The 25,599-nt window shown below is 45.1% G+C and overlaps 1 protein-coding gene across 1 annotated transcript in view; it reads left to right on the top strand.

Moving 5' to 3' along the window:
* SPATA17 (spermatogenesis associated 17) overlaps positions 1-25,599 on the top strand; it is an 886,586-nt gene that overhangs the window by 149,651 nt on the left and 711,336 nt on the right. The window contains exon 4 of the mRNA XM_085609390.1: positions 17,823-17,873. Within this exon, the coding sequence (XP_085465516.1) occupies positions 17,823-17,873 (51 nt within the window). The remainder of the gene's footprint in view (positions 1-17,822; positions 17,874-25,599) is intronic.

The raw sequence follows: 25,599 nt of genomic DNA on the forward strand, positions 1-25,599 counted from the left end.
AGTCCCCACTATATTTAACAGCTAGATGGCCAATCTAAGATGTACCTTGGCCCACCAGCACTGACACATAAATAATAAAAGAGGGGAAAAAAGTGACTAAAAGATATTACATTCCTCCAACCTCCCACCTACTAGGACCTCTTACCTATAAGTTCGAGCCGGTCTCGCCCAAGACAATAACGGAGCAGGATCCAAAACAAACACCTTGCACAGGGTAATGGGGAGGGCCTTTCATTAAAAAACGTGCTGTCAAAAGGGATTACAACAAGACCCACTTGTGTTCAATAGGGAAGTAGAACGAGAATGTAAGGGCACCATCTTAGGGGAAAAAATTCCTACTGGGAGGGTCTAGTGAACAATAATACCTACGGCGCCATTTTATAAGGGGAAGCAGGACACCCTCAAGATAAAATGCACATATAAAGGCAAGAATTGGCCTAAGATAAACCCAAAAATAAAAACAAAAAGACTTCTAATTGAAAGACGAGACAGAGAACAACAATAGACCTAACCGTATATGTAAAAACTGGCACAAGCAAAGGGCCCCAATCAGCTTGTGACAATAGATACCATCTGGGGAGAGAAAGGCTAAGTAGGAATAAAGAACTAGTACTACAGCTTCTACGCCAACTTTGACGGGGAGGAAAAATTGAAAGCAATTGGCAATATAATGATCAATATACCTCTTGGTGGACACAGGAACCCTGCTCTTGGGAAGAAGGGTTCTGTCATACTAGGTTGTTCAGAATGCTGTGAAGTTGGGTTGTGACTGGTATGAAGAAATTATGTGGCATCCTAAGTATAGCCAGGGGTACCTGGCATCTAGAACTTTCCACCCACACTTATAAACCACTGCACTGGGGAGAGACAGTAAGCAAGAATCTGGACCTGGAAGGTGATGGCAACTAATCCATGGACAGCTGGATGGAGAAGACCCCTATACCCCTGATAGACTAGGACTAGGGACTTTGTTTACAGCTGACCCCAGATCAAAATGGGCCTCTCCAGGTCCCGGGGAACTGACCCCCATATACCCTCTGAGGACCAGTTGGGGAAGATCGGGACTCCACTGCCACCCCAAGTGCACAGCAAGGCATCCAGGAGGCTCTGGGGCATGGGTGTGTGATCAGGAGGGTACTTTGATGACTGATAGGGGCTGTGCAAATGCCCCCACCGGCAGGAGAGAAACGCCAGGAGTTAGGAGAGCAGAAGACTGGTGCAAGAGGCCAGTAAAACCAGCACCCTGCAAAGTGTGAACTTAAGAGGCTAGGAGCTCTGCTGAAAATGCTCTTGAATACTGGAACTCCCTACCAGCAGCTGAAAACGAGCCCAAGATCGTCAAACACAGCCTAATGGGGCACAAGTTCTGCTCCTTTTAAAGATTTTGCACTTTGCCCCCCAGATGAAGAAAGGAAAGGAGAAACAGGAGCCCCTACAATTATGCTTTTCCCCTGTGCCAAGCCCCTGAGGATTGACACATTTTTATGTATTAATTATTGAGGGAGTGCATGGGGCCCTCCTCCCCAGATGTTATTTTGGACCCAGGGACACCATCCCCTGGGCCTAATACAAAGAAACGAAAAATACCCTACTGGGCCAGCACAGCCTTCACATTTCTCTCAGGGACCCCATCCCCTGAGGCAGGGGCACTGTCAAAGGGCATGTTGCCCCCCCTTGTGGTGTGTGGGGTAAGGGTGCACCGAGAACCCAAGTTGCTGTTCCTGCCGCAGAAGCAGAAAAGGAGCTGCTCCTGCCTTAGCGGGAGCCAAATGAAAAATGCACGTTCCTGCGCAACACAGGAGCTTCTTGTGGAGAGCCTGCTGGGGTCACGTGGCCTTGGGGCCTCCAATGTTAAACAGGCATCAGGGTGTGCCAGTTGAGACTGGGCAGCCCCACAACAAAAGAAAATGCTGTGGCTGAAAGCCACTAGAACCTGGCAAAGCTGTCTATGATGTATTCACTGATTTGTGCTATGGAATGCCCTATAATGTCCTGCGCAGGTCTACCTTCACTTTCAGCCTTCCTTGCGGAGCCCTAAGGAAGGGCCTCACTAACGCTTTAGCCACATGTTGTACGAGGCTGCGGGAGGCGCAGCAGCCTTCACGGAAGGCTTATAATACTCACCCTAAGTTTCAAGGGGCATGAAAACGAGAACGAGGACCCCAGGAGAGTTTAATATTGGATTTAAAGCACTCTGGAGCTGGAACATTTTGCTTTAAGGCTCCGGAGTACCTGGACTCCTCGTGATTGGTCCTATGGATGCACTATGTGGCCTGAATGTGGTAAAAGTAAGACTCCATCACATCTTTTAACACAAATGCTTTATTGACGATTTTGTTGATAAACAATGTTATACTTTCATTTATAATTAATGCCTGACTACTTGGTTCCCTGTAAGGAGGCAATTATGGACCTATCTCTTGTGCAGGACTGACACCGTGCACAACTAATTAGCCAATTTCTTACGCCTCTTGACACTGGAACCACTAGACCTTACTGGCAGCTAGAGTTGCGAATCGTAATATCTCCTGATGTGGGGATGTCCCTCCTGGTCATAAGCAAAAATGGGGCAAGAGGAGGATATACACCAAAAAATGAGAAATCTGGAAGTTTGAACAACAGGCGGGGAGGAACCTGATCTCGAACGATGTCACAAATGCCATATGAGCCGAGAAACAATTGGAGCGACAACGGGACAAACTCGATGCAATCTTATCAGCAATAAATTCCAACAAGGAAGCCCTCGAACAGAAAATCAACTCCGCTGTGATCAAACTAAGTCTACTTAGGAAGGCCAGAGAAACTCTCAGTTCAGAGGCTGTGCTGTCTGAACTGAAACTTGTGTTGATGAACCAAAAAAAAAGGTTGCAGGAACTAACAGAGAGACTTACATTGAACACAGATCCAACGACGTGGAGAGGAGGGCCAGGAAGAACATCATCAGGGTGGTGGACTTTCTGGAACAAATATGCTAAACTTACCAGAGAAGCAGCTCACACAGGAGATAGCCATAAAGGATTTATCATCTTTCTATGCTGTGGCAGGAGCCCACCGGGGTCCTGCTAGACCCTCTCGTCCCAGAGCTTCCCCAAAGCCAGTGTTGGCCTGGCTCTTGAATATCAGGGATAATGAATGACCTGATTCTATGCAAGGTGATGAAAAAACGAAGCATTGCAGTGGCAAAAAGTAAAGTGGTGATTTTTCCAGACTACACTGCAGCGGTTCAGCAACAGAGAGTCGCTTTCATTGAGGTAAAACATAGGCTCCACAACTTGAACATAAAGTAGACTTTATTTCAAACATCTGCGTCAGCCACACCACCCAGCCCCTCTGGACTGACCATCACTGCGTCCATTTCAGTTTCACCACCACCACCGCAACCAAGACCGCCCCACGCCCGCCGCGATGGAACTGGAGTAAGGTCACCGAGGAGCACCTGAACTCCGCCCTCCTCCAAGACCACCCCCAAGGCCACAACCGACACCAACTCTGCAACCAGGAAATTCCTGCTGTGCCGACAAGTTGGCACCTCTCCGCTGCACCACCAATCAACGCCCACTGAGGGCCGCATGGTTCACCACCGAAATCCAAGAAGCCAGACGCTCCTGCAGATGCTTGGAGAAAACCTGGAGGAACCAGAAGAACACGGAAGCATGGACCAACCACAAGAGCGCCCTGAAGGACTAACACCAGTGTATAAGGGACACCAAAAGGACCTACATCAGAGACAAAGTCAAGACCAACGCATCCAACGTCAAGGAACTGTTCAACGTCATTCAGCAGTTTTCAAAACCCACCTGTGAATCCACTGCAATCACACCCTCCCAGGAACTCTGCGACAAACTCAGCTCCTACTTCCACCTGAAGATCAAGGCCCTATACGCCAGCAGAAAACAGCACCACACCACCCACCACCGCCGAGAAGCCTACCATCACCTCCTGGGACCCCGCGTCCGTCGAGCTCATCTCCTCAACCATGACGAAGAGACACTCAGGAGTTCCAACGTACCCCTGCCCCCCTCGCATCTTCCACAGGGCCGCCACTATCATCGCACCCGAACTAGGACGTACAATCCACTCCTCCCTCATATCCGGCATCTGCCCAGACAACTGGAAACGCGCAGAGGTGAAACCCCTCCTCAAGAAACCAATGGCCGACCCAACTGACCTTAAGAACTACCGGCCCATCTCTCTCCTCCCCCTCGCAGCCAAAGTCACCGAAAGACTCGTGAACGCCCAGCTGACCGCCTTCATCAAAGAAAACGGCATCCTAGACGCTTCCCAGTCTGGCTTCTGCAGCATCCACAGCACTGAGACCGGCCTCCTCGCAGCCACCGACGACATCCGCATGCTGCAAGACCAGGGACACACCGTAGCCCTCATCCTCCTAGACCTCTCCGCAGCCTTCGACGCAGACTCACATCACACGCTAGCCGCCAGACTCCACAACGCAGGAATACAGGGATCCACCCTCGACTGGATCCAATCCTTCTTGTCCGGCCGAACTCAGAGGATCAGACTCCCCCTTCCTCTCTGACCCAGCTGACATCATCTGCGGAGTACCCCATGGATCTTCACTAAGCCCGACGCTCTTCAACATCTACATGGCCCCCATCGCTGCCATCGTCAGACAGCATGGGCTTAGCATCGTATCCTATGCCGACGACACCCAACTCGTCCTCTCCCTCACCAAGAACCCAGAAATCACCAGACTCAGCTTCCAGGAAGGTATGAGAAACGTAGCAGCCTGGATGAAGGACAGCTGCCTAAAGCTCAACTCCGAGAAGCCTGAGGTCCTCATCCTCGGACCCTGCACCTCAGCCTGGGACAACACCTGGTGGCTCTCCGCCCTCGGGAACCCACTCACCACGGCAGACCACGCTCGGAACCTCGGCATAATCCTCAACTCCTCCCTCTCCATGAACCGCCAGATCAACGCCGTCTCCTCCACCAGTTTCAACTGCCTCCGCATCCTCCATAAGACCTTCAAATGAATCCCCCCGACTGCAGAAGGACTGTCACCCACGCACTCATTACCAGCAGACTTGACTACGGCTACGCCCACTACGCTGGAATCAACAAGACTCTTCTACGCAAGCTCCAAACCATCCAGAACGCCGCAGCCAGGCTCTTCCTAGAAACACTGCATCACAAACATATGACCCAAACCTACGAAGCCTCCACTGGCTCCCCGTCGAGAAAAGGGTCACCTTCAAACTCCTCACCCACACCTACAAATCCCTCAACAACATCGGACCCAAATACCTCAACGACCGAGTATGTTTCCACATACCCAAGAGGAAGCTCCGCTCCGCTGACCTCGCCCTGGCAGAGGCCCCCGCATCCGCAGAAGCAGAACTGGCGGGAGAGCTTTCTCCTACATCGCAGCTAAAACCTGGAACGAGCTCCCAGTCAACATCAGACGCTCCCCAACCCTCCACACGTCCAGGAAGGACCTCAAGACCTGGCTCTTCGACTGACCCGGAGCAGTTCCCAACCACCCTCCCCCCAGCGCCTTGAGACCCTCACGGGTGAGTAGCTTGCTCTATAAACCACTGATTGATTGCTTGATTCCTGCTAAATAAGGGCAGCTAATTAGATTAATTTCTCTGGGAGTGGATTGAGGCCTGTGGGACTAGAACAGAAAACTGTGAGGTGAAACTGAGGATGCACAAGTGTTGCTAAGTAGCTTTAACTTGATACTAGCACATGTTTGCGACAGAAAGGTACTCCGGAACAAATGTGTTCCTTATTAGCAGTGGTGTAGGATATAATGTGCTTGTACTAAGGTGCCCCGTTTGTGGCAGAGTAACCAGTCTGCCAAACTCTAAATCAGGCCCTCTGCCCCACCTTTATGAGTCTTCTGAGGTAGTAGGCCCTAATATACTGTGTCTTGATAGATTTGTCATAAATGTGGATGAAACCTGCCCATGCTGATTTCAATATTCTTTTGCCCAACAATTAGCCTATATATTGCCTGTATACTTCGTCCACTAAACCAGAACGACTACAGCCTCTTGATATTACACATATTCTATATTTAATGCATAGGATGTGGATATTACATTCTTTGCTCACTCATTTCAATTGATACTTGTGCTGTTGAATTCCTATTAAACCCTGCACATACTATTCACTTCCTATGAATATGGCTTCAACCTGTAACCTATGATGTCTAGAGGAAGACAGCACCGTTTGGTTGGATGACTGTTTTGGGACCCTGGTTCTGAATATAATCCTATTTATTTGGCCTCCCCCTCTGTCCACCCGATCCGTTTCTACAAGTCTGAGTTACGTTTTGTGTTAGCTTTATTGAACATATTTCCTGTCCCCATTTTTTACTTACTTTCAATCTCCTTGTATGCTACCATCTTGTGTACCCCCACCAGTTTTGAATGGGGTCTTGTAAAGATTCTTAAATAGTTTGCTTATTACTTAGCTACTTTTAGGAGTTGTCCAGCGATATTAGATTCTAGAACAAATTCATTTTAGAAATGTGATTACAAAACCACTCTCTGTAGCACTCTCCTTGTAGACTGGGGAGCACACTCAGAGATAAACGAGTAGCTTTTTTTCTCAACTAAGTTTTTGAAACAAAATATTAAAGGAAAATTAGTAGGTATTTGATCATCATTGCAAAGAACGAGGCGAGAATAGGATAAAAACTGTTTGAGAGAGGTGTCACAAACAATGAAAATATGAGATACAAAAGTTATGTTCATTTTGATATATTTTGACAACGTTACAAGAGAACAAACAAACATACATTTTGGCAGACACAATTAGAGCTAAACAATTTATTTGGCACAGAAATAAAAATATGTCAAAGTGGTCTCCTAGGGTTGTGCGAGGACATTTGCAACACCTGTAGGAAGCTGGCTCTTTATATAGTGGACCAAACCGAGGTACACTATGTAAAGAGTCCAGGCAACCCTTATTGGTTTACAGAGGCAAAAATGATAACATTAAATGCTCTCTTTTGTGGTATTGTGGGCGAGCAGTTTCGGCTTATCAGAGGGTGATGGTAAGCATTTGCTGTACTCACATAGGCAATAAAGGACACACACACACACTCAAAAATAAATCTGAGACCAATTAAAAAAATAAGTCCTATTTTTACATAATTTTTGATACCAAGAACTTCGTTATCAAGTAAGTACTTTTGCAGTTATGAATTTTTTCAGGTAAGTAAAAAGTTCAATTCAATGCATTTTTACACAGCAATGGTTCCCTGTGGAAGAAAAGGCATATGTTGCTTACAGTTATTTTCCGAAATATCTGCAAAGTTTATTTACATACATTCAATTTTTGTTGTGTGCTGAAAAAAAATTAACATCCTACAACCTTCCACCAGCACACCCCCAGTAGCCAGCATGATTTTCAGATAATTCCTCTTACTTTGAAGTCAGAAAAAGAAAGGTAAACACTAAGTTCCCACAGAAGACAGAGCCTGACATTTGACCTTTGACTTTGAAAGCACAGCAAATATGACAACATAGAAACAAGATTTAGAGGTCTGTGTACATAAATCGGTCACTGCAGGAAGGATTCAGTAAATAGGGTGTGCACCCTGGGCGGAAGAAACTCAAAGCTTGAAAGCCTAAAACAAATAAATCCTGCTATTCGAAACCAAGCAACTGTGAGGTACTCACCTAAAAGTCAATGATAAGCAATGGATGGAATATATTCCCAGCGAAGCCTTCCGAATGCCCCCAGGATGTCTTTAACAAACCAGACAGCACCGGTAGGCTTTCACCTAAAAAAGATGGGCACTTCATGCTACAGCCTAAAATCATTGTCTAAAGAGCTTTACAGGGGGTGAAACTCCATTAAGCAATTCCATGCCAGAGAAGGAGTCTAAAAACCAGAGGCCCAAAAGCGAGAACATAGGAGGTTCTCCAGAGTTAGGTCTCCACTTCCTTAGACACCCACTTTGGTTAAGCAAGGATTGCATGCCCCACACCTCAATGGAGGACCTTTTAGACTGTGTCTCCCATAGCAGAGAGGGACCAGGCGTGTAAATCGGTTTTGCTCCCATTCAGAGGAACTCGCGTTCTGGCTGTTGGGGCTGGACTGTCTCTTTTGAGGTAGAGCCACGCCTGATTAGCTCGTTGTTAGTTCCTATCTGGATGAACAAAGAAAGTATTTAATATGATAGGCCCTGGGTAATTGCCAGTCCATCGCACAGTCGAGTGAATAACAATGGTAAGGGATGCACCCAGAGTTATTAACAGTATTTAAGATTGACCCAGTCCTTCCCAGAAATATGTAGAAGAGTTCAGAGGCTTTTTGCATGAACAGTATGACATAATATCTCTCTGGTATTGTTTGTTTTTCAAGGTGTAAGCTGTTTTTTGATTACATCAGACATTATCCTTGTGTACCTTTTTCTTCTTGACCCGATGTAAATGAGACAGTGGCTCTGCATGTCTGCGCTCTGCAACTATTTCAGATTTTCGAGCTTGGTAAAAACGGTAGACCCAGATTTGTAGGTCACTTTAAATATTATCTGCCGATAATGACCAGTGAAGTCTCAGTTGTCAGCAGGAAAGGCAAAGCATATGTGCAAAACACCCATGATTAGACGATAATAAATCATTTTAATGATCGCATTCAAAAGTGTGAAATGAAGGTTGCACTGATGCAGAAAATAACACCGGATCACCCTTCCTGGTGCCCAGGTGTGATCCTCTGTCGATGTGTCTGAAACGACTGGGTTTGTCATGTATTTTATAAAGCAGTCCACAAGTCACATCTATTTTATGATGTGGTTAGACAACAGCAAAACGCATTCCTGAATATTATTATGGTATTTTTCTCCTTTTGTAAAATGTACAGTGCTGGGCCTTTTCCATTTTGAGGGGTGTAACGCATCACAAAGAGGATCTACCCTGCTATCGCTGTGTGTCCTAAAAGCCTGATGGCAGGGTGTACAAGAAGAAAAGATACACAATGGAGATCTTTGTAGCAGAGCAACAATTGACTAATAAGTAACACGTTTCTTTTCGGATAGCGCTTCATACCACTCTTCTGGACAGATTTATCATGTTTTAGCACAGCCCAGCAAGTAAAGTTACTGCGCTACTTTGATCTAGGCAGAGAGAGCTTTGCATAGTCATATGTACTAAGAGCAGCGCTGGCACAGACTGCCTAGCACCACACACCGCTTTGCTCCATAGTGCACAGGTGCGCTTGTGTGATGTCTAGCATAGGTTTTGTATTGGAAGAGTACCCTTCGAGCATAAAATACTGTGCTTAAACTCAAAATAAACTTTTCATTCTTTGGATGTGTGTTCTGTGCAAAGACATGACATTTGTTAAACGTTAGGGGATGTATACATTTCACCCTGCTAATGCCTGCCTCAAGGAGCTGGTATTTTATGACAAAAAGCACTGTCTACCAATATTAATAGTTTTTTTCGTCAAAAACCATGGATCATACCATGTAGCACTTATTTGACGCCCTCGTGATGCAAATTAATGCAGAGGCCTATTTACTTTTCTTTTAGGGTTACTTTCCAGCATACAACAAGTTTTGCACTGGAAAGTAAATTCTGTATCAAAGCTGTGCGTAGTTTTGCGCCACTTTGGGTGACTTTGTACCAGCTCAAAGTCTTGATAAATTTGCCCCTTCATGCTGTTTCTAAGTGCTGTAAATAACAGGTCTTGCCATTACCCAATTTAATGGTACTCATTTTACTGATATTCATAGAAGGCTGTGTGACTTGCAGATCCCGATCTGTTTTACCAGTGAGCATTCAACTGTCTCAGCCATCCTGCTGGAAAACTCTATGGGGCATTGCCTATGTAAAATTTCTAGAAAAAAGGGAATAGTCCATTTATTTATTTAATTAATTAATTAGAAGTCTTGCAGAGCACTACAAGCCAGTTAGATAGCTTCAGAGCTCTAAATCACGGTTAAAGAAATAATAAAGCCTTAGCTGGATAGACAATGATTGCTCAACTTAGAGGATGGGCTGGTTTTAGGCATTCGACTAGCACAGGCCAGAAGCGGACATTGGTAATTGCTGGTTAGCCATAAGATTGTTTGAATGAATCAGTTTTTTGCCGTTTTCTGAATCAGTTGGAGTCCAGTTCAAGTCCTAGGGACATTGGGAGGGAATTCCATAGAGAAGATCCATAGAAGTGTGGAGGCCAACCACCAAACTTCCTATATCTGTGTGGTTGAATAGACTGTAAGTTATGACCAACAAGTCTGATATTTCTGGATGGGAAGTAGGGAAGGAACAATCTAGACAGATAGACTGGTAATCATCCATGCAGAACTTTATGGATGAATCATAAGGATTTAAAGTTGGCATGCTCTTCACTGGAAGACAGTGGAGAGACTGTAGTGAGGGTAAGATTTAATCTTATTGATTCAGGCCAAAGAGAAAATGGGCAGCTTGATTTTTGGACCCGTTAAAGCATAGATTTTTTTGTCTTGCTAACACTGTTGTAGACGATGTAATAACAGCTGGTAACACTACACTGGATAAGATGGCAATTTTCAGGGTGAGGTGTAGTAAGGAGGCAGTGCCTCAGAATAGGCACAATGGTGGAGAGAAGCTTTGCCACTGAATTTGTTTGAAGAATGAGCTGGAGGTTGCTGTTGAACAACACACCCAGGTTGCAATCTTTGTACACATTGAGGATGGGAACACAAAGAATCAGGCCAGTAGTAGGGATTATGGGCTGGACAAAAGGATCCCAAAAGCAGAATCACGGCATTCTCATCATTCAGGCACTGCTAGTTTTTCTGCATCTAACAGTAGAACTAGGATAAGCAATTAGTGACTTTCAATAAGCTGCCAGATCTGTCATCTTGCAGTTGATTGAAGCAGCTCTAGAGTGGAAAGAGCTCAGTTTCACCTGCTAGGTATGATGTAGGAGGAAGAAAGAGAACCGAGTTAGTGCCCCTCCCTTTATGAAGCTGAGAGTTTCGGACAACCTAGTAGCACCCAGGCGTCAATGTTATTAAACCCAGCTGATAGGTCCAGTACAAGTAAAGCACATAGTATGCCTTGAACAAGCGCAAGTGAAAGTAAAAGTCCTTTGCTAATATTTAAAAGTGTGGATTCTATACTTCTCCTTGGTCTGAAGTCTGATTGAAAGTTGCTGAGACTGCCGTGGGTTTCAAGGTGAGAGGAAAGCTGATGTGCAACCACAGTTTCCAGCACTTTTGCAAGGCCAGAGGTTTAACCATAACCGGGTATATTCTCAAGGTCCAAGGAGGGCCTTTTCAGGACAGGTGTACTAATTGAGGGCTTTAGCAGTTGAGGGTTGAGACTGTTGTAGAGTTCGGTATTGATTTGCCTAATTGGCATGAGCAATGCTAGGAAGCCCAGCTTGATGACTTTTGCAATGCAGACATCGCAAAGAGGGGATGATTTCCTGAAAGATGAAATTATATTTCTGACTTCCTCCTCGAAAAAAGGGAAACACTCTCTGAGAATGTTGCGTGGCTGAGGAGCTACTGGGACAGGGGATCACCTCTGTTTGCAAGGAAGAGAAGATGATCCCTTGAAGCATTTTGATTGTGGTAATAAAGAAGGACCATAGGTTATTTCATAAGTCCTCTGGAAGGACCAAAGGGCTTGAATTATGATTCAGGGTCACCCATTTCTCTATGCAATCAGAAACTTTCTTTAGTGCAGGGGTGTGACTCAGAGATGTGGGATGGAAATATACGTTGTTTGCCCCTAATGCAGGATGATCTATAGCCCCATGAGTGTATCCTGCAAGCCAGCAGGTTGGAAGGTTTTTAGGATTGTTCCAGTGTTTTTCAAGTGCTCTGCTGCAGTGCTTAAGGAAGAGAGATTTTCAGTGATCATTTGTTGGACTTCCACCAGTTCTGCTTATGTATTGGGAGAAGAGGAGGGGCATCCAGTGCTGTTGTCATCATTTTCGCCAGGCGCACCAAGGTAATTGAGGGAAGTTAAAGGGGGATCTGGGATATTGTTGAGCTAATAGGTGAGTTTATCAGGTCATTAGTTGTTTAGATTTGTTCAGGCAGTTCTGAGATGTTAGAGCGAACTTTGATGGTGCTTGTTACGAAGCTCATTTTCTAGGATGAAGCTAATTGGTGTGTGATCTAACATAGAGATATGGAGGGCATCTTCCAGAATGATAGGTTGTGAATAGTGAAGAAGAGAATTGTTTAGGCGTGTTGTCCAACTCGGAGAAGTCAAGGGTGTCCATGTTCTTGATGATGTTCTGGCATTAGGGGTTGGGAGTGTTATCAACCCAAATTACATTTATTTATTTATTTTTTTAAATGAGTTTTATATAGCGCTGGCTAGACCCGTAGGTATCAGAGCGCTTTACATAAGGTTCAACAATGTTACACCAATGATAATAATTACACGTTACATACACTTTAAAGAGCAAGAAGGGGAGACAAATAGAGTGGATAGGGGGAGAGGGGGAGTGAGAAGGGAGAGGAAGAGGGGGAAGACGGTTTGAGAGACGAAGGGAAAGTCTGCCCAATGATCGACTGGGTAGGTGACGGCCGAGGAGGGAATCCACAGCCAGTCTCCCCTTTAGCTCTCAAGGTAGCTCCATCGGGCATCAGTCAGATAGCTAGGTCTCAGCAAACGAGGGAGAAATCACAGAAGAATGTCCATATGTGAAACAGGATGGGAACTCAGAACAAAATGGGTGAGGGAAAAGGTCAGGAACAGGAAAGGAGATAAGTAGAGTGTAAAGGGGTAGGGGAGTAGTATGAGGGGGGGAGGAGGGAGATAAGGTCAGGAGAGACGAAGGAGAGTCTGCCCAAAGAGCAGCTGGGTAGGAGACTGCCGAGGAGGGAATCCACAGGCCATCTTCCCAATAGCTATCTGGGTAGCTCCACCGGGCATCAGTCAGAATAGCTAGGTCTCAACAGTCGAGCGAGGGTACCCAGAGTAAATGTCCTGGTGGGAGTGCAGGAACAGGCTAGGGTGATGGCTGAGATAGAATACCAAGGAGGGTCCCACTTAGGTGGCCATCATGAGGTCAGGCATAGGGGGGAAGATTTCTTGAAGTTCGAATTCCAATGGTCACCAAAAATCTCTATAACCCAGAGGGCAGGGGGTGTAAGTTAAGCTGTAGCTCAAAATGAGGATAGAGCCAAGGACCGGCAGTCTTCAATGGGGGCGTGTGATGACAAGAAATAAACACCAGCAGGAGAGTCAGCCGCCATTGGTGAGTCGGGCAGGGTGCCTCTGGTTTCAATCAGGATTGTCCCTCAAGGTCAGAACAGGAGTTGCGGATCCAGCTCGATGCTGTGGCCTTTACGTTGTAGCTGGAAACGGGGGGACACCCTAGGGAGTAGTTTTGGCCCCTCCCGACGATCGAAATGCGGGTGCCATTTTGGAGTCAGGCGCGATACACAAGAGGCATCTCACTCGAGTAAATACATTTTGTCCAAAAGGTCTTAGAGAGGACATGGGAGGCACCCTAGCCTCCCGGGCTCACCGTCTGGACTCCAATGCTCCCGGTGATGTTTTTGATGCCCCAGCAGACCGTCTTCTCTCGCGGTGGGTGAAACAACATGGCGGGCGGCAACATAAGGGGATCAGTGTGGACTCCACTCCACGTTGAGAGCATCTCCCAACATACCGGAGGGATTCCCAGAGTGCCTCCGTTGTGTAGATACTATGTGAGCCGCAGCTCACTTAAGAGTGAAGGTGCTGCGCTCCGTTTGCTCGGCTGACTCGGGACAACGAGTCCAGGAGAAGTCGAGATGGCATCAGTACGGCTATCTCCGTGATGGTAGATCGGAGAAGGACAGCGTTCATCTCAGGGGGATCAGCCTGCTTTCCGGTAACTGAATCGATGTTTCAGTGAGCAGAGTGAGGCAGCGGAGCACTCTTCTGGGGGATAAAAAGACGGTTCACTGCGGAGCAACAGCCCGAGCCGCCATGATGGTGTGTCATCAGTAAATTCTCCTGTATTACGCACTTGAGTTAAGATGGAAAGCCTGTACAAGGCAATGTCCTAGAGGTCAGATGGGAAGGTAACATGACTTATTTGGGGAGGATGGTAGAGTGAAGATTGCCACAGTTTATGATGTGTTCAAAGGTGGGATAGGTTAGTGGCTTAACTGAGATCGAGGAGCGATGGATTCAGGCCACTCTGCCTCCGCTTTTATCAATCTGGTTATTTGACAGGAGTAGGCTATACATGTCACTCAATGAGGAGTAATTAAGCCAGATCTCCGGGATGGCCATTAAGTAGGGAGAACAGTGGAGGATGAGATCATGGATGTTAAAGGCTTTTTTTCCAGTGGATCTAGTGTAAAGGAGGGCACCTACAATATCATTTGCTGGAAAAAAGGGGGGAGTGGGTAAGGCAGTAGTAGGTAGAGGGGCCGAGGTTGAAGCTGTGAGGGGGTGTGATGGGAAGGGGTGTTATAACCAAAGAAGGTGGCTAGGGAGAGGTTGCCTTATGTGGTTGCGGTGGTCAAACTGCACTTCTTAGCTTGGTTGGATTGATTCAAAGTTATTTAGAGTGAATTGTTTCCCCTAAATCATGTAGTTTCCATTGTTGTACAGGCTTTGGGTAAGATTAAGGTGAAAAGTATTTAATGGGATGGAAATTAGCTTCTTGCCTCTTGGGATAATTGAGATGGGGAAGATGGGAATTCCTGTTTTAGGATGGTTAGTCATAAGTTGATTAGAAAATGTTGTCTGTGGTGATAACACCAAGGGTGTGGCTGAAGTTGTTATCGGTGGTCAAGGTTTGGGAATGTGCAGGGTAGTACATTCAATTTGATCATTTTCCCCCTGATTTTGATAGGGTAGATCATTGTGAAAAAGGAGGGGTTGTGTCTGCAGTGCTTAAAGGTGTGAGTAGGGGACATGATGAATAAGGGTCTGAACTAGCAGTTGTCACATGTACTGTCAGAGCTGAGATATGGCGATAGGCGCATGGCAGATCCCAAGAGTTAGAATGGCAAGTGGTGTGTCATGGGGGAGATACCTTTTCTAAGTGATTAGTTGATTAGGATCGAGGATTAAGTAGAGCAGAGTAGGACATTTGTGAAGATACCAGTGTTAAACTGAAAGGGCAATGTCACAAGAGGAGCTAGTTTCCCTGTGTCCTCAATCAGGGTTTTATCACTCCAATGGCGGATCAGAATAGTTCACAGGTTGATGATGTATACAGGAAGATATCTGTAGAAATGGCCTTCAGGACGGAACTTTAGTATGCTGGTGGTGGGCGAATATCCCTTAGATGGTGGCTTAACGGCAGATTGCCAGGTCGTTCACATAGATGCTGGTGGTTACTTTTACTAAGTACTGGAGAGTGTAGCTGTGTCCATACTGAAGAGTTGTCCTCCATGGTCTGTATTCATGATTCCAGTTGAAAGATGAAAGACCTTCTTCTGCTGTTGAGTATATCCTGTTGTGATTGTAGTCTATTTTCCATGTTATTTTTGTTTGGCAGTATAGTGATCCCGAGGCATGGAAGCAAAATATGTGCCCTTATGGCCAAATGCCCATCTCCTACCACCCAGACATGGAGCGATGGCGATATGTGCAGCCACCCAGCAAGCAAGCTGCAGGTAGAGAGCAGGGGCTCTTTGCCTGGAATTCTTGTTCTTGCCTTTGCTGCTGTGATGTCTCAGGGTCCTTCTGTTCTTTACTTGCTTCTGCTTCTGGGGCTGTCAGCCTGTTACTGGTCTGTTTGTCCTGGTATGGATGAACAGTTTCTGACTGTGGTTTTCTTTGTTGCTTACAGGGGTTTCATGGTCTTCTTTGCACTTGGTTCTCCCAGCCTGTGCTGAAGCCTGGCGTTACGTATTGGCCTACATCCTGGCGTCTTCACTGGGCCATAGTCTCTTTTTCACTTGAGGAGAAGGGAGAGGGGGTGTAGGAATTTCAGGTAATTCCTTCAGGGATACCTTGCTGCTCTTGACATTATGTGACTTCCTTTTGCAGCGGTCGCTGATGTCCCTGGGCCCATTGAGTGGGATTCTGGACTTCCTAGTTTGAGTGCAGCTTGTACATCATTATTCTATCCACTTAATGTCACTGTGTGTGGTTTTCCCTTGGTGGCCCTTCTGTATTTTTTTTACTAGGGTAGGTTTCTTGGGTTTCTGATTTCTCAGTGGGAGCGTCTCTTTCTTGGGCGGTTTCCAGTAGTTCATAACAGTTCATTCCTTGACTTTTTCCCTTTACCGTTCTGGTATTTCCCCTATCTAAGTTGTTCTTGATTCTTGGGGTCTTTTTTTTTCATCTTGCTTTTCCCCTGCCTGCCATATTGGCTTTATGTCTGTTCCCTGGCCTCCTCACAGGTCTATTGGCCTTTATGTTCTGCCCTGGTGAGTTTTGGGGGTCTTTTTGAAGAGATTGCTTTCTCTTTTGCACTGTGTTCATGTGTCCTGTTGTTTTGGAATGCTTGGAGTCAGGTTGCTGGTTTGGTATATACTCATGTATGTAAGGACGGGAATGAGGAAGACGGACAAGGGTTTTTTCCCAATTAGTTTCTGGTAATCTTCATTATTCCAAATTCTAGTGTCTCCCTCCAGAGTCCTCCATAACTCCCTTCATTCCTTCCTTCCTCCGGTTGGCATATGGTGTTGCACTTTGACCAGGATTTTTTTGTGCTTCTTCTGGGTTGGTTCATGTTTGGTCTTTGGGAGAGGGTTGGTGTTATAGGTAATTGGATAGGGGGCGCAGTGTAGAAAAAGAAAAGGGCTATCCATTTTGTGAAAGGGGGAAAATATATATATATCTTTCCATAAGAGAAATATAAGAATATCTGACATGACGTGAGGACTCGCGTCGCATACGTAAAGATTGTGACGAGGAATGCCAGAAATAAAGATTGCTGAAAAGTAATCCGGACATTATTGGCCATCCAATTGAATCAATCAGAAACAAACCGTGGTGGTTCCTGAACTCTGCTAGTGCTGCGAGGCCCTGTTGTGGCGATGCAGCCCTCTAAGAATCTCTGTATTAGATTGGCATGGCTGAGATTGGTTGCGCTCGTGGTTTAAGCTCGCCAGCTCGGCTTTGGCTGTCTGTCTGGTAAGTACCCTCGCATTGTACAGCAGGAGTTATGCCTGCCCCGCTGGAAGGAGGGAAGAGAGTCGGAAATGAAGTGGCGTCGGTGCGATCATTTGTAAATAACATATTGCAGCCAACTGTTTCTTAATTGCCCAGACTGTTGATAAATAATCCAGTCCTGCTGCTCTCCACAGACAATTTGCTTTGGATCAGACTAGCAAATAAAAATAACACTAATTATTTATGACTTTATGATGTTAAAATGAATATTAAATGAAACAAAATTCCCAAAGATTACTCGGGAGCCAGCTAAGTACATACGGTTTTGTGCAGATGGTTTGTAGAGACGGCTTTGCTCCTTCGCCGCCGCCGCCACCGTCTCCTCGCAGGGTTGCCACCGAAGACAGCATCTCTTTGAATTTTTCATTAAACCAGACATCTTGAAATATGAATTCCTTTTATGTTTCTGTGAGTTTTGGCTAACAGATCCTCAGTGAATAAATCATGCAATCCTACGTGTCACCAGCACTTGTGAATATTTCTGCTTTGTTATTCTATTCTCAGTAGAGCACCATTGATTCTCAAACTCAGCGGAGAGCATTTTATGATCATATGTCTCCATTAGCCCCTAGTTTGACTACCATGGATTCTCCTGCGCGCGCCTGCATTATGTATTAGCGGGCGCAGCTCTTTAATTCAAAGTGTAATTTTATTCTCTCTGTGCATATAACTATTTTTATTATGCATTATGAATGTAGATTTTTACCTTTTATATGTAAAGATGTCTGTCGTGACTAACATCTCCTTCTCCCGCTCTGTTCACAGACAGCGCGTGCTGTTATGAAGATGAATTTCTACAGCGCAATGGCTGTCAGGGTAAATATGTCTTTCCTTGTTATACAAATGAAAAGTCAATTGTGCTGCGAATTCGCTTTTAATGCATCGAGCAAAGCAGAATAATATAAAGTTGATTAATATCCCCGTGACTGTTTAAATTAAAAGCTTGTAATTAAGAATTTTTAAGTCTGCGTGTGAGTGTGAAATAAGCACAGAAGTTCAACTATGGTTTAACTATGTTCTCCACGACAAATAACACAATCAGTTCCTAGTATGCCCCGAAAAATTGGGGCGCTGTTCTTTTTGCACACTGTGTATCCCGTTCCTATACCGCCATTGAGTGGGGTGTAGAATCACTCTTCTATTATCAAGAGTCGCCTCTGTGTGGGCCCTCTTGACTGTCAACCCTCTGGCTTGGAGGTTCACTCTTCACTCCCAACAATGGCTGCTCCACTGCAGTCTCTGCACCTCTCTCTCTCTGTTGGAGCCATGTGCTGGCTGTTCCGCAGGTGTTTCAGCACCGGGTTGGCCAAAGGCTGCGTACAGCGTGGATTGGCCACTCCCTAAGCGGTTACGCACAGGTTACCCGAGGGAGTTCGGCTTATGCTTAATTTTGAATATGATAAAGAAACACAGAAATTCACTTAAAAAAGTTATGTTATCATTGGGAATGGTCATATGATCTGATCTTACGTTAATAAAACGCCAGAAATTTACAGAAAAATAGAAAGGTTAAATTAATGTTATAGTTAGGTGATGAGATGAGATAAGAACTAACGTTTAAAAACTTTAAAAAAACAGAAGTTCAACAGTTATAGTTTAATGAACTTAGTACAATTTGTGCCCCCATAATGCACTGCTTTTGTCCTCACATATTACATCACTCATGACATATTACATTTCATCATTGGTGACATCACTGATAACATCTCAAATGCCACAATTGATTACATCACTGATGGCATCTCAGATGGCATCATCCGTGACCCTGCTGCTCACATTTCTCCGTAAACCCTTACATCATTTGAAAAAAGAAAGTGGGTTTATATCGAAATATATCAGCAGCAAAAATAATGTGGCACCAGAATATCGTGTCAAAAATCTCGAGGGCCAAAATATCGAGATGGTAAGCGCACATAAGCAAGTATAGATTTACTTTCCTTTATAAAGTCAATCTATATTTACTTAGGTATACCTTCTCAATATTTTGGTCCTGAATATTTTTGGCACAATATTCTGCAGTCGATATTAAGGTGGAATACTAAGAAAGTTGTTAACAAACAATGAAATGAATCAAAAACACCTCAGTTAAAAACCAAGTTATGGTTCTGGTTCAAATGTGAAAAACCCAGTGGCAGCTCCTCCGAGAGAGCGGGGTACCGTCTCCCCACTAACCAAAATGACCCCAAGCCTCAGAGATGAAAAATAGTATGGTAGTAAAGTAAATTTATGATCATTTTTATTTTTCATAAGCCAGTCCCAAACCGTGAGTCGGGATGGGGCGGGGCTGACTGAGAGCAGCAGCAGAGAGGAGGGTGGGCTGCCAGGCACTTCATTTCAAAGTGTGCATGTCCCATTGGCTGGCTGTTTTGTACGGCCCCGGAGTGGATAGACTTCATTGTCTTCAGTGTGTCTTCGGTGGTGAGGGCTGTCCAGTTGTTGATCGTTGGCTTCAGGGTGTCGGGGTGGTTGGTGAGGGTTCAGTGTGTTGGTCGTCTTCGTCGAAGTTGTCGTAAATGCTCTTGATTTTGTGGTGGAAGAAGGTGCTGAGTTTGTCGCAGAGGTCTTGTGAGGGAGGGATTTCAGTAGACTCGATGGTGGGTTGGGCGAACTCCTTGATGATGCTGAAGAGTTCTTTGCTGCTGTGCGCGTGTGGAGATTCTGTCTAATGGACAAGTGGCCATTTAAAAAAATCTGTTTGTTATAAGGGCTCACAAAAACATTTAAAACAATTCTTGGTGCTCACAAGCAAACTACAAACACTGCTGGCAGATACAGACCCCTGCTAAAGGTAGAAACAAGTAGGTATAGGCTTGATGGATTAATTACATTTTGCCATGAAGGATGGAGCAAAATATTGAATGCCTGATGGATCAGACTAAGGGCCTGATTTAGAGTTTGACAGACAGGGTATTTCGTCACTAGTGTGACAGAGTACCCTGTCGGCCAAACTCTTAATCCCCCATTCTATTCTTAGTTAGGTGGACCATCAATCTTCTGACAGAGAAGCCGCAACTGGCTCCATCATCAGAAAACTTACCCTGATGGCCTAACAGGTTAGGGGCTGTTGGAGTATGGACATCTGAATATTTGAATATTTCGAGCAGGCGGTATGATATTATTTTTTGTCTGTGACAATCTGGAAAAGCCTGGTGTCACGGACAAAAATAAACAAATGTCCCACGCAACCTTGGAGAAAACTCCCAGGGTGGAGGTTATTGGTTTTTTCTTTTTCAGAATCAAACTCCAACTTTTCGAGTTTGTTTGTGAAAAATAAAACGTTTGGTGCACAGTTGTCTAAAAGAAGTAGTGGTAGATGGTAGCTACTCTGAAGGCACAGAGATCACAGCAGGACCGGTGGTGATCTCGTAATTTGGCGGAGTAGTCTGGCGGGGTGACAGAGGAGATGACCTTGACCACCTTTATGGATGGTGGGCCACTCACCAGAGTCATATTAAGGCCCTACGTTCCTTACATTTAGCATGTTCCCTGAGTATGAGCCAATGCAATGCCTTAACTACTGGGCGGTATAACATCGTTGGCTCATTGTACCTAGAGCATATCCAAAATAGATTGGTTCTACTTCAGTTTTGGTTGATGCACCTACATTCTGGTATGATATTAACCAAGTTAAAAGAGAATAAGTGTGGCGAACCAGGGGTAGCTGTTCACAGCTGCACCCCACCTGTACTCCAAGTATCAATTCATGTTACCATTTGCTGGTTTATCATCTCAATCAGCAGCTCCCATACTACTTGTATGTCAATGTATGTGACAAGAGCATATCATTTCTTACTCCGTCATTCTGCTTGCCAAAGAAGTTACAATTTGATATGTATGTTGTCCTGCCTATTCCTCAAATGTTGCAGTCCTGATTCTTACAGCTAAATGTATGTGCAAGTTTGGCTTTTTAATGAGTCAATTTGAATTCACGAAGTTTGGTTTTGCACTCAAAAGGATTTACTCTCATGAGCACTTTTGTGTGAATGCCCTGTGTGTTTGTGTAGGCCCTTACACTAACACTTTTTGAGTATTCATAAATATACTTCTGGAGAAGACAAGCGTAAAATATTTTTCCACTGGGATTGGTCATCACTTGAATTGCTAGGGTTCGGGTTTGGGATTGGGGTTTCTTCATGGGTAGAAATATTTTTCCTCATGGAGAAAAAAGAAAATGCAATTTAGCACAACACATTTTTTTCACAGGGGAAAACTGATATTTACATTTGTCAAGCAAAATTGAAATTCCCAAAAGTTTGCTAGCAGTACACCTAGAAACCTCAGACTGTCATAGGTGCGCTGACACGCTTATGGAACCGTTTGTCAATTCTGAAAGTCTCAAAACTGAACCCATGGTTGGTCAATTGGTCCAGATAAGCATTCGTACCTTGAGGGTGTCATTTTATTTGTGTTGGGCTAATAACGGAAGCATGTGCAAGTTGGTATGTGCAATATCAGCGGATGTAGATTGTCAGCACATGGAGGTGTATAACAGTTATCAAACACATCTAGCAACCGTGTTCTAGTTAGCGCGTGGGCTTTCTATTCCTGCACACAGAATTGCAGAATTGTATATTTCCTCGACCTTGGAAGTATTAACTCTTTGCGACATTGAGGTTTTCTTGTTACCGCTCTTTTCCCTTCAGCCGAAAGATTTATTGTGGGCAGTGCCTGAAAACTCCCAGTTGCCATTTATCTTGGAGCTCCCCAGCTATCCTCCCGCAGGATCCCTTGGCAGTGATGCAGTGCAAGATCTTAGTTCTAGCCTGGCTCTATTTTTTTTATCTTCCCTCAGGTTCCACTGAGCTTCTCTTTGTATTTTTTGACCTTCTGCATCAGTGACTCCTAGTCAGGGATAGGAGTTGTCATACCTCGTTTTGTTGTGTCAGGTTCCATGGGCGGCATTCCCTTTCATCCATATTTGTGAAGCAGGAAGTGAGCCAGGCAGCAGCAAGATGTAAGGCATGAATACACGTTGTACAATCATGTTTCATTTATGTGTCTGCTTCACACCACTCGTTATTGAGTAAGAATTGACGTCAATGATAATTGATGACATCACTGAAAAATGTAGCAGCAAACTCTGTTTAGACAGAAGTATGAGAAGACCTCGGACCGTATAGATCTGAAATGCTTCATCCATTATCAACAATAATAAGACAGATGATAACTCATTTAATAGATGTTGACTGGCACATGTCATACAAAAATTCAAAAGTGCCACTGCACTGAAAAAAACCCATATTGATAAATATATGATAAAGTGTCACATGTACCTACCAGGGTAGGTTAGAATTTTATTCGTCAAAGCCAGATCGTGACCAAATCCTTCTCGTTTTGGTTCACTAGCGATAAGGTAGCCTTTACAGTTGTTGATGGCATTCTAGACTAGGGATAGATGTACTGAGAGTCGATTAGCAAACAAGTGGTCGCAAATTGCGCACTGACATTTTGCAAATTGATTCAATTTTGGGTTCTGACTTTTGTCCTATTGGGTCGATTCACAAAATCACTAGTCGGAGTGGGGCACATTTCGACCTACCTCATTACTATTTATGAGGAAGGTCGCTAATTACAGCTATCTGCAATTGGATGCCATTGCACGGATAGTAGCCTTCTAAGGAAATAGGTCTGCATTTAAGAAGAAAATGTGTATGTTGGACTTAGCCCTTTTTGCAGGGTTATCCCCAAACCTTTTGCTTCTTCCTCCTACATTTCCCTGATTTGTTGATGTTGGCTTTAGGACTCTGGGCACTTTACCACTGATAATCAGTGCTAAAGTGCATAGGCTCTATGTATAAATTGTTATCATGATTGGTTATTAATGATTGGCATATTTGATTCACTGGTAAGCCCCTAGTAAAGTGCACTGAGTGTACCCGGGCCTGTAAATCAAATGCTACTAGTGGGCCTGCAGTACTGATTGTGCCACCCACATGAGTAGCTCTGAAAAGATATCTCAGACCTGCCACTGCAGTGTCTGTGCGCAGTTTGTAACTGCCATGTCGACTTGGCAAGTGAACCCACTTGCCAGGCCCTAACCTTCACTTTTCTTACATGCAAGGCACCCCTATGGTAGGCCCAAAGTACCCCCCTGGGCAAGGTGTAGTGTTTGTGAAAGCTAGGGCATGTACTGATGTGTGTGACAAGTCCTGATAGTGAAATACATCCAATTTCGTTTTTCACTATTGAAAGGCTATCTTGCCCTATATGATAGAATGGGAGTTTATTTATAACATCTTATAATTATAACTTCCCATTGGAACAAGATTGAGAAATAAAGCTCTCTGAACTCAGAATTTAATAACACATCTTTTAATAAAGATGGTTTTTAAATTTTGTGTTTGAAAATGCCACTATTAGAAAGTAGCCATTTTCTTGTTTAACCATTCTGTGTGCCTCTGCCTATTTGTGTATTGACTGTCTGGTTTTGGAGTGATAGGGGCTGGGGAGGTGCATTCTCTCAGACAGCCACCGGGTGGGGGGGGAGTTGATGTGTGTCCTGCCTTTCCTGAAGGAGTCAGGGCTGGGCTGAATAGACCTGGGCTGCATTCAGAGTAGTGAGAGGAGTTTTTACTAGCACCTGAATAGGCCTGGTCTGCATTTAGAGTGGTGAGAGGAGATTTTCCGTGTGCCTGAATAGGGCCTGTCTCCCTTGCACAACGCTGTCTCCAACCCCTGTGGCCATGCTGCACCAGTGAGGACAGAACTGGTTCGGACTGGGCTCAGAGACCCTTGCACAAAGAGAACAAATACATTTTGGGGTGTAAGTATTAGCCCTAAAACCCCTGAACTTTAGATTACTTTTGGACTCAAGAGGAACCTTTGCCAAGGAGAAAAGCTGAAGAGCTGTGAGGAGGTGTACTCCCCCTTTGCTGTGTGCTGTGTGGGGTTGGCCTGCAGTTGCTGTTTATGCCAAGGAGAGGACAAAGACTGGAACTTTGCTTTGAACCTGCTTGAATAAGATCTCCAAGGGCCTGAAGTGTGCTGTCCTCCTGGGACACAAAGACTTCACCCCCAGCTCCTCTGAACCCTCTTGCTGAGAGTTCTGAGCTGCCAGTTGTAGGCCTATGGACGTTGTTCCTGCTGTTGGGGGCTGAAAGAAACTTAAAAGAAGCAAGAAAACCTGTTTCCGACACCGTTGGCAATGCCGCGGTGATGCCGCAGCCTGCACCGAGGCCCGGGGCACAGCTCTTGAAGTGAACGACTCACCGCCTGGCCTGCACCACAGCTCCAACGCCCTTCGACACCTGCAGTTATCGGTCACGCCCGACGCCAGTGCTCGCACTGACTCCGTCATCACCAGCACCTGCATCCTGTTATCTCAGCGCTGGTAACCACCGAGGGTGGCTTCACAAACTCGCTGAATTCGCATCGTCACCGGAACCGACGCCTCACCTCCGACGCAACCGTCTTCCCCTGTCCTGCACTCGACATGTCGCCTTCTCGCAGACACGACGCCTTGCCTCCCACGTGGAAGCCAGTAAGCCAGCCTCGAATAGGCCTGTCTGCTCATGCCAAGCTACCCAGGGGGTGAGCAGGGGCTATCTAAAGTGTGTAACCCCCTTACCCTGACTAGAAACAAGGGTCCCTATTTGGACAAAGGTACCTACCTTTGCCAACTAGAGACCCCCATTCCTAACAATGTATTTGAAAAAAGTTTATTTAAGATTTGGCAGTGGCTACCTGAACCTCTGCCTACTCCCAAATAAGCTTTTTTTTTATATATTCAGGAACGAGGGGAGATCCCAAGCCCCCTCCTCCTTTTGAGAATGTGTAATCTACCTACTATGAGTAATCGGTAAACTATCAATGGTTTATGACTAAAACTGCGGTCACAGACAATTGATGCTTAGCATTCTGAAGTTCAAATCGGAAGGGGTGCCCTAAAGCCGCTGTTCCAAATGTCGGTTTGGTATGCATTTGTAAACCTATTTTGCGATTTGATAATCAGTTACAGAATCATAAAATGGGTTTAGTAAACTCTAAGGGCCAGATGTACATAGCGTTTTTTCAGGTCTCAAATGGCCTGATTTGCAGAATCGTGCCATGTGCGACTGGAAAAGAGCATTTTTCAATGTACCAAACCTTATTTTGCCATTCGGTAACCTATTACTGAATTGCAAAATGGGTTAGCGATTCGGTATTGGGAAGGGACGTGTTAAGGGTGTCCCTTCCTGATAGCGACTCGCAGTGGTTTGTGTGAATGTTTTGTGACCGAAATGAGGTCATAAAATCTTCTCATTTTTCTGCCTACTTCAAGGAGATGGTAACCCATTTGCAAATGGGAAGGGGTCCCCAAGGGACCTTTTCCCCTTTGTGAATGGTGGTAAAAAACGTTTTTTTAGAGCGAGCAGGCAGTGGTCCAATGGACCACTGTCTACTCTTAAAAAAATGGAGGAAAAAAACGTAATTTTTGTTTTTTAAACGCATCCCATTTTCCTTTATGGAAAACTGGCTGCATTATAAAAATTGTTTTTGCTTTCTAAGCAATCACAGACATGGTGGTCTGGTGACCCAGCAGACCTCATCTCAGTGATTTTAT

This window comes from Triturus cristatus, chromosome 6, assembly GCF_964204655.1.
Source record: "Triturus cristatus chromosome 6, aTriCri1.1, whole genome shotgun sequence".
Lineage (NCBI taxonomy): Eukaryota > Metazoa > Chordata > Amphibia > Caudata > Salamandridae > Triturus > Triturus cristatus.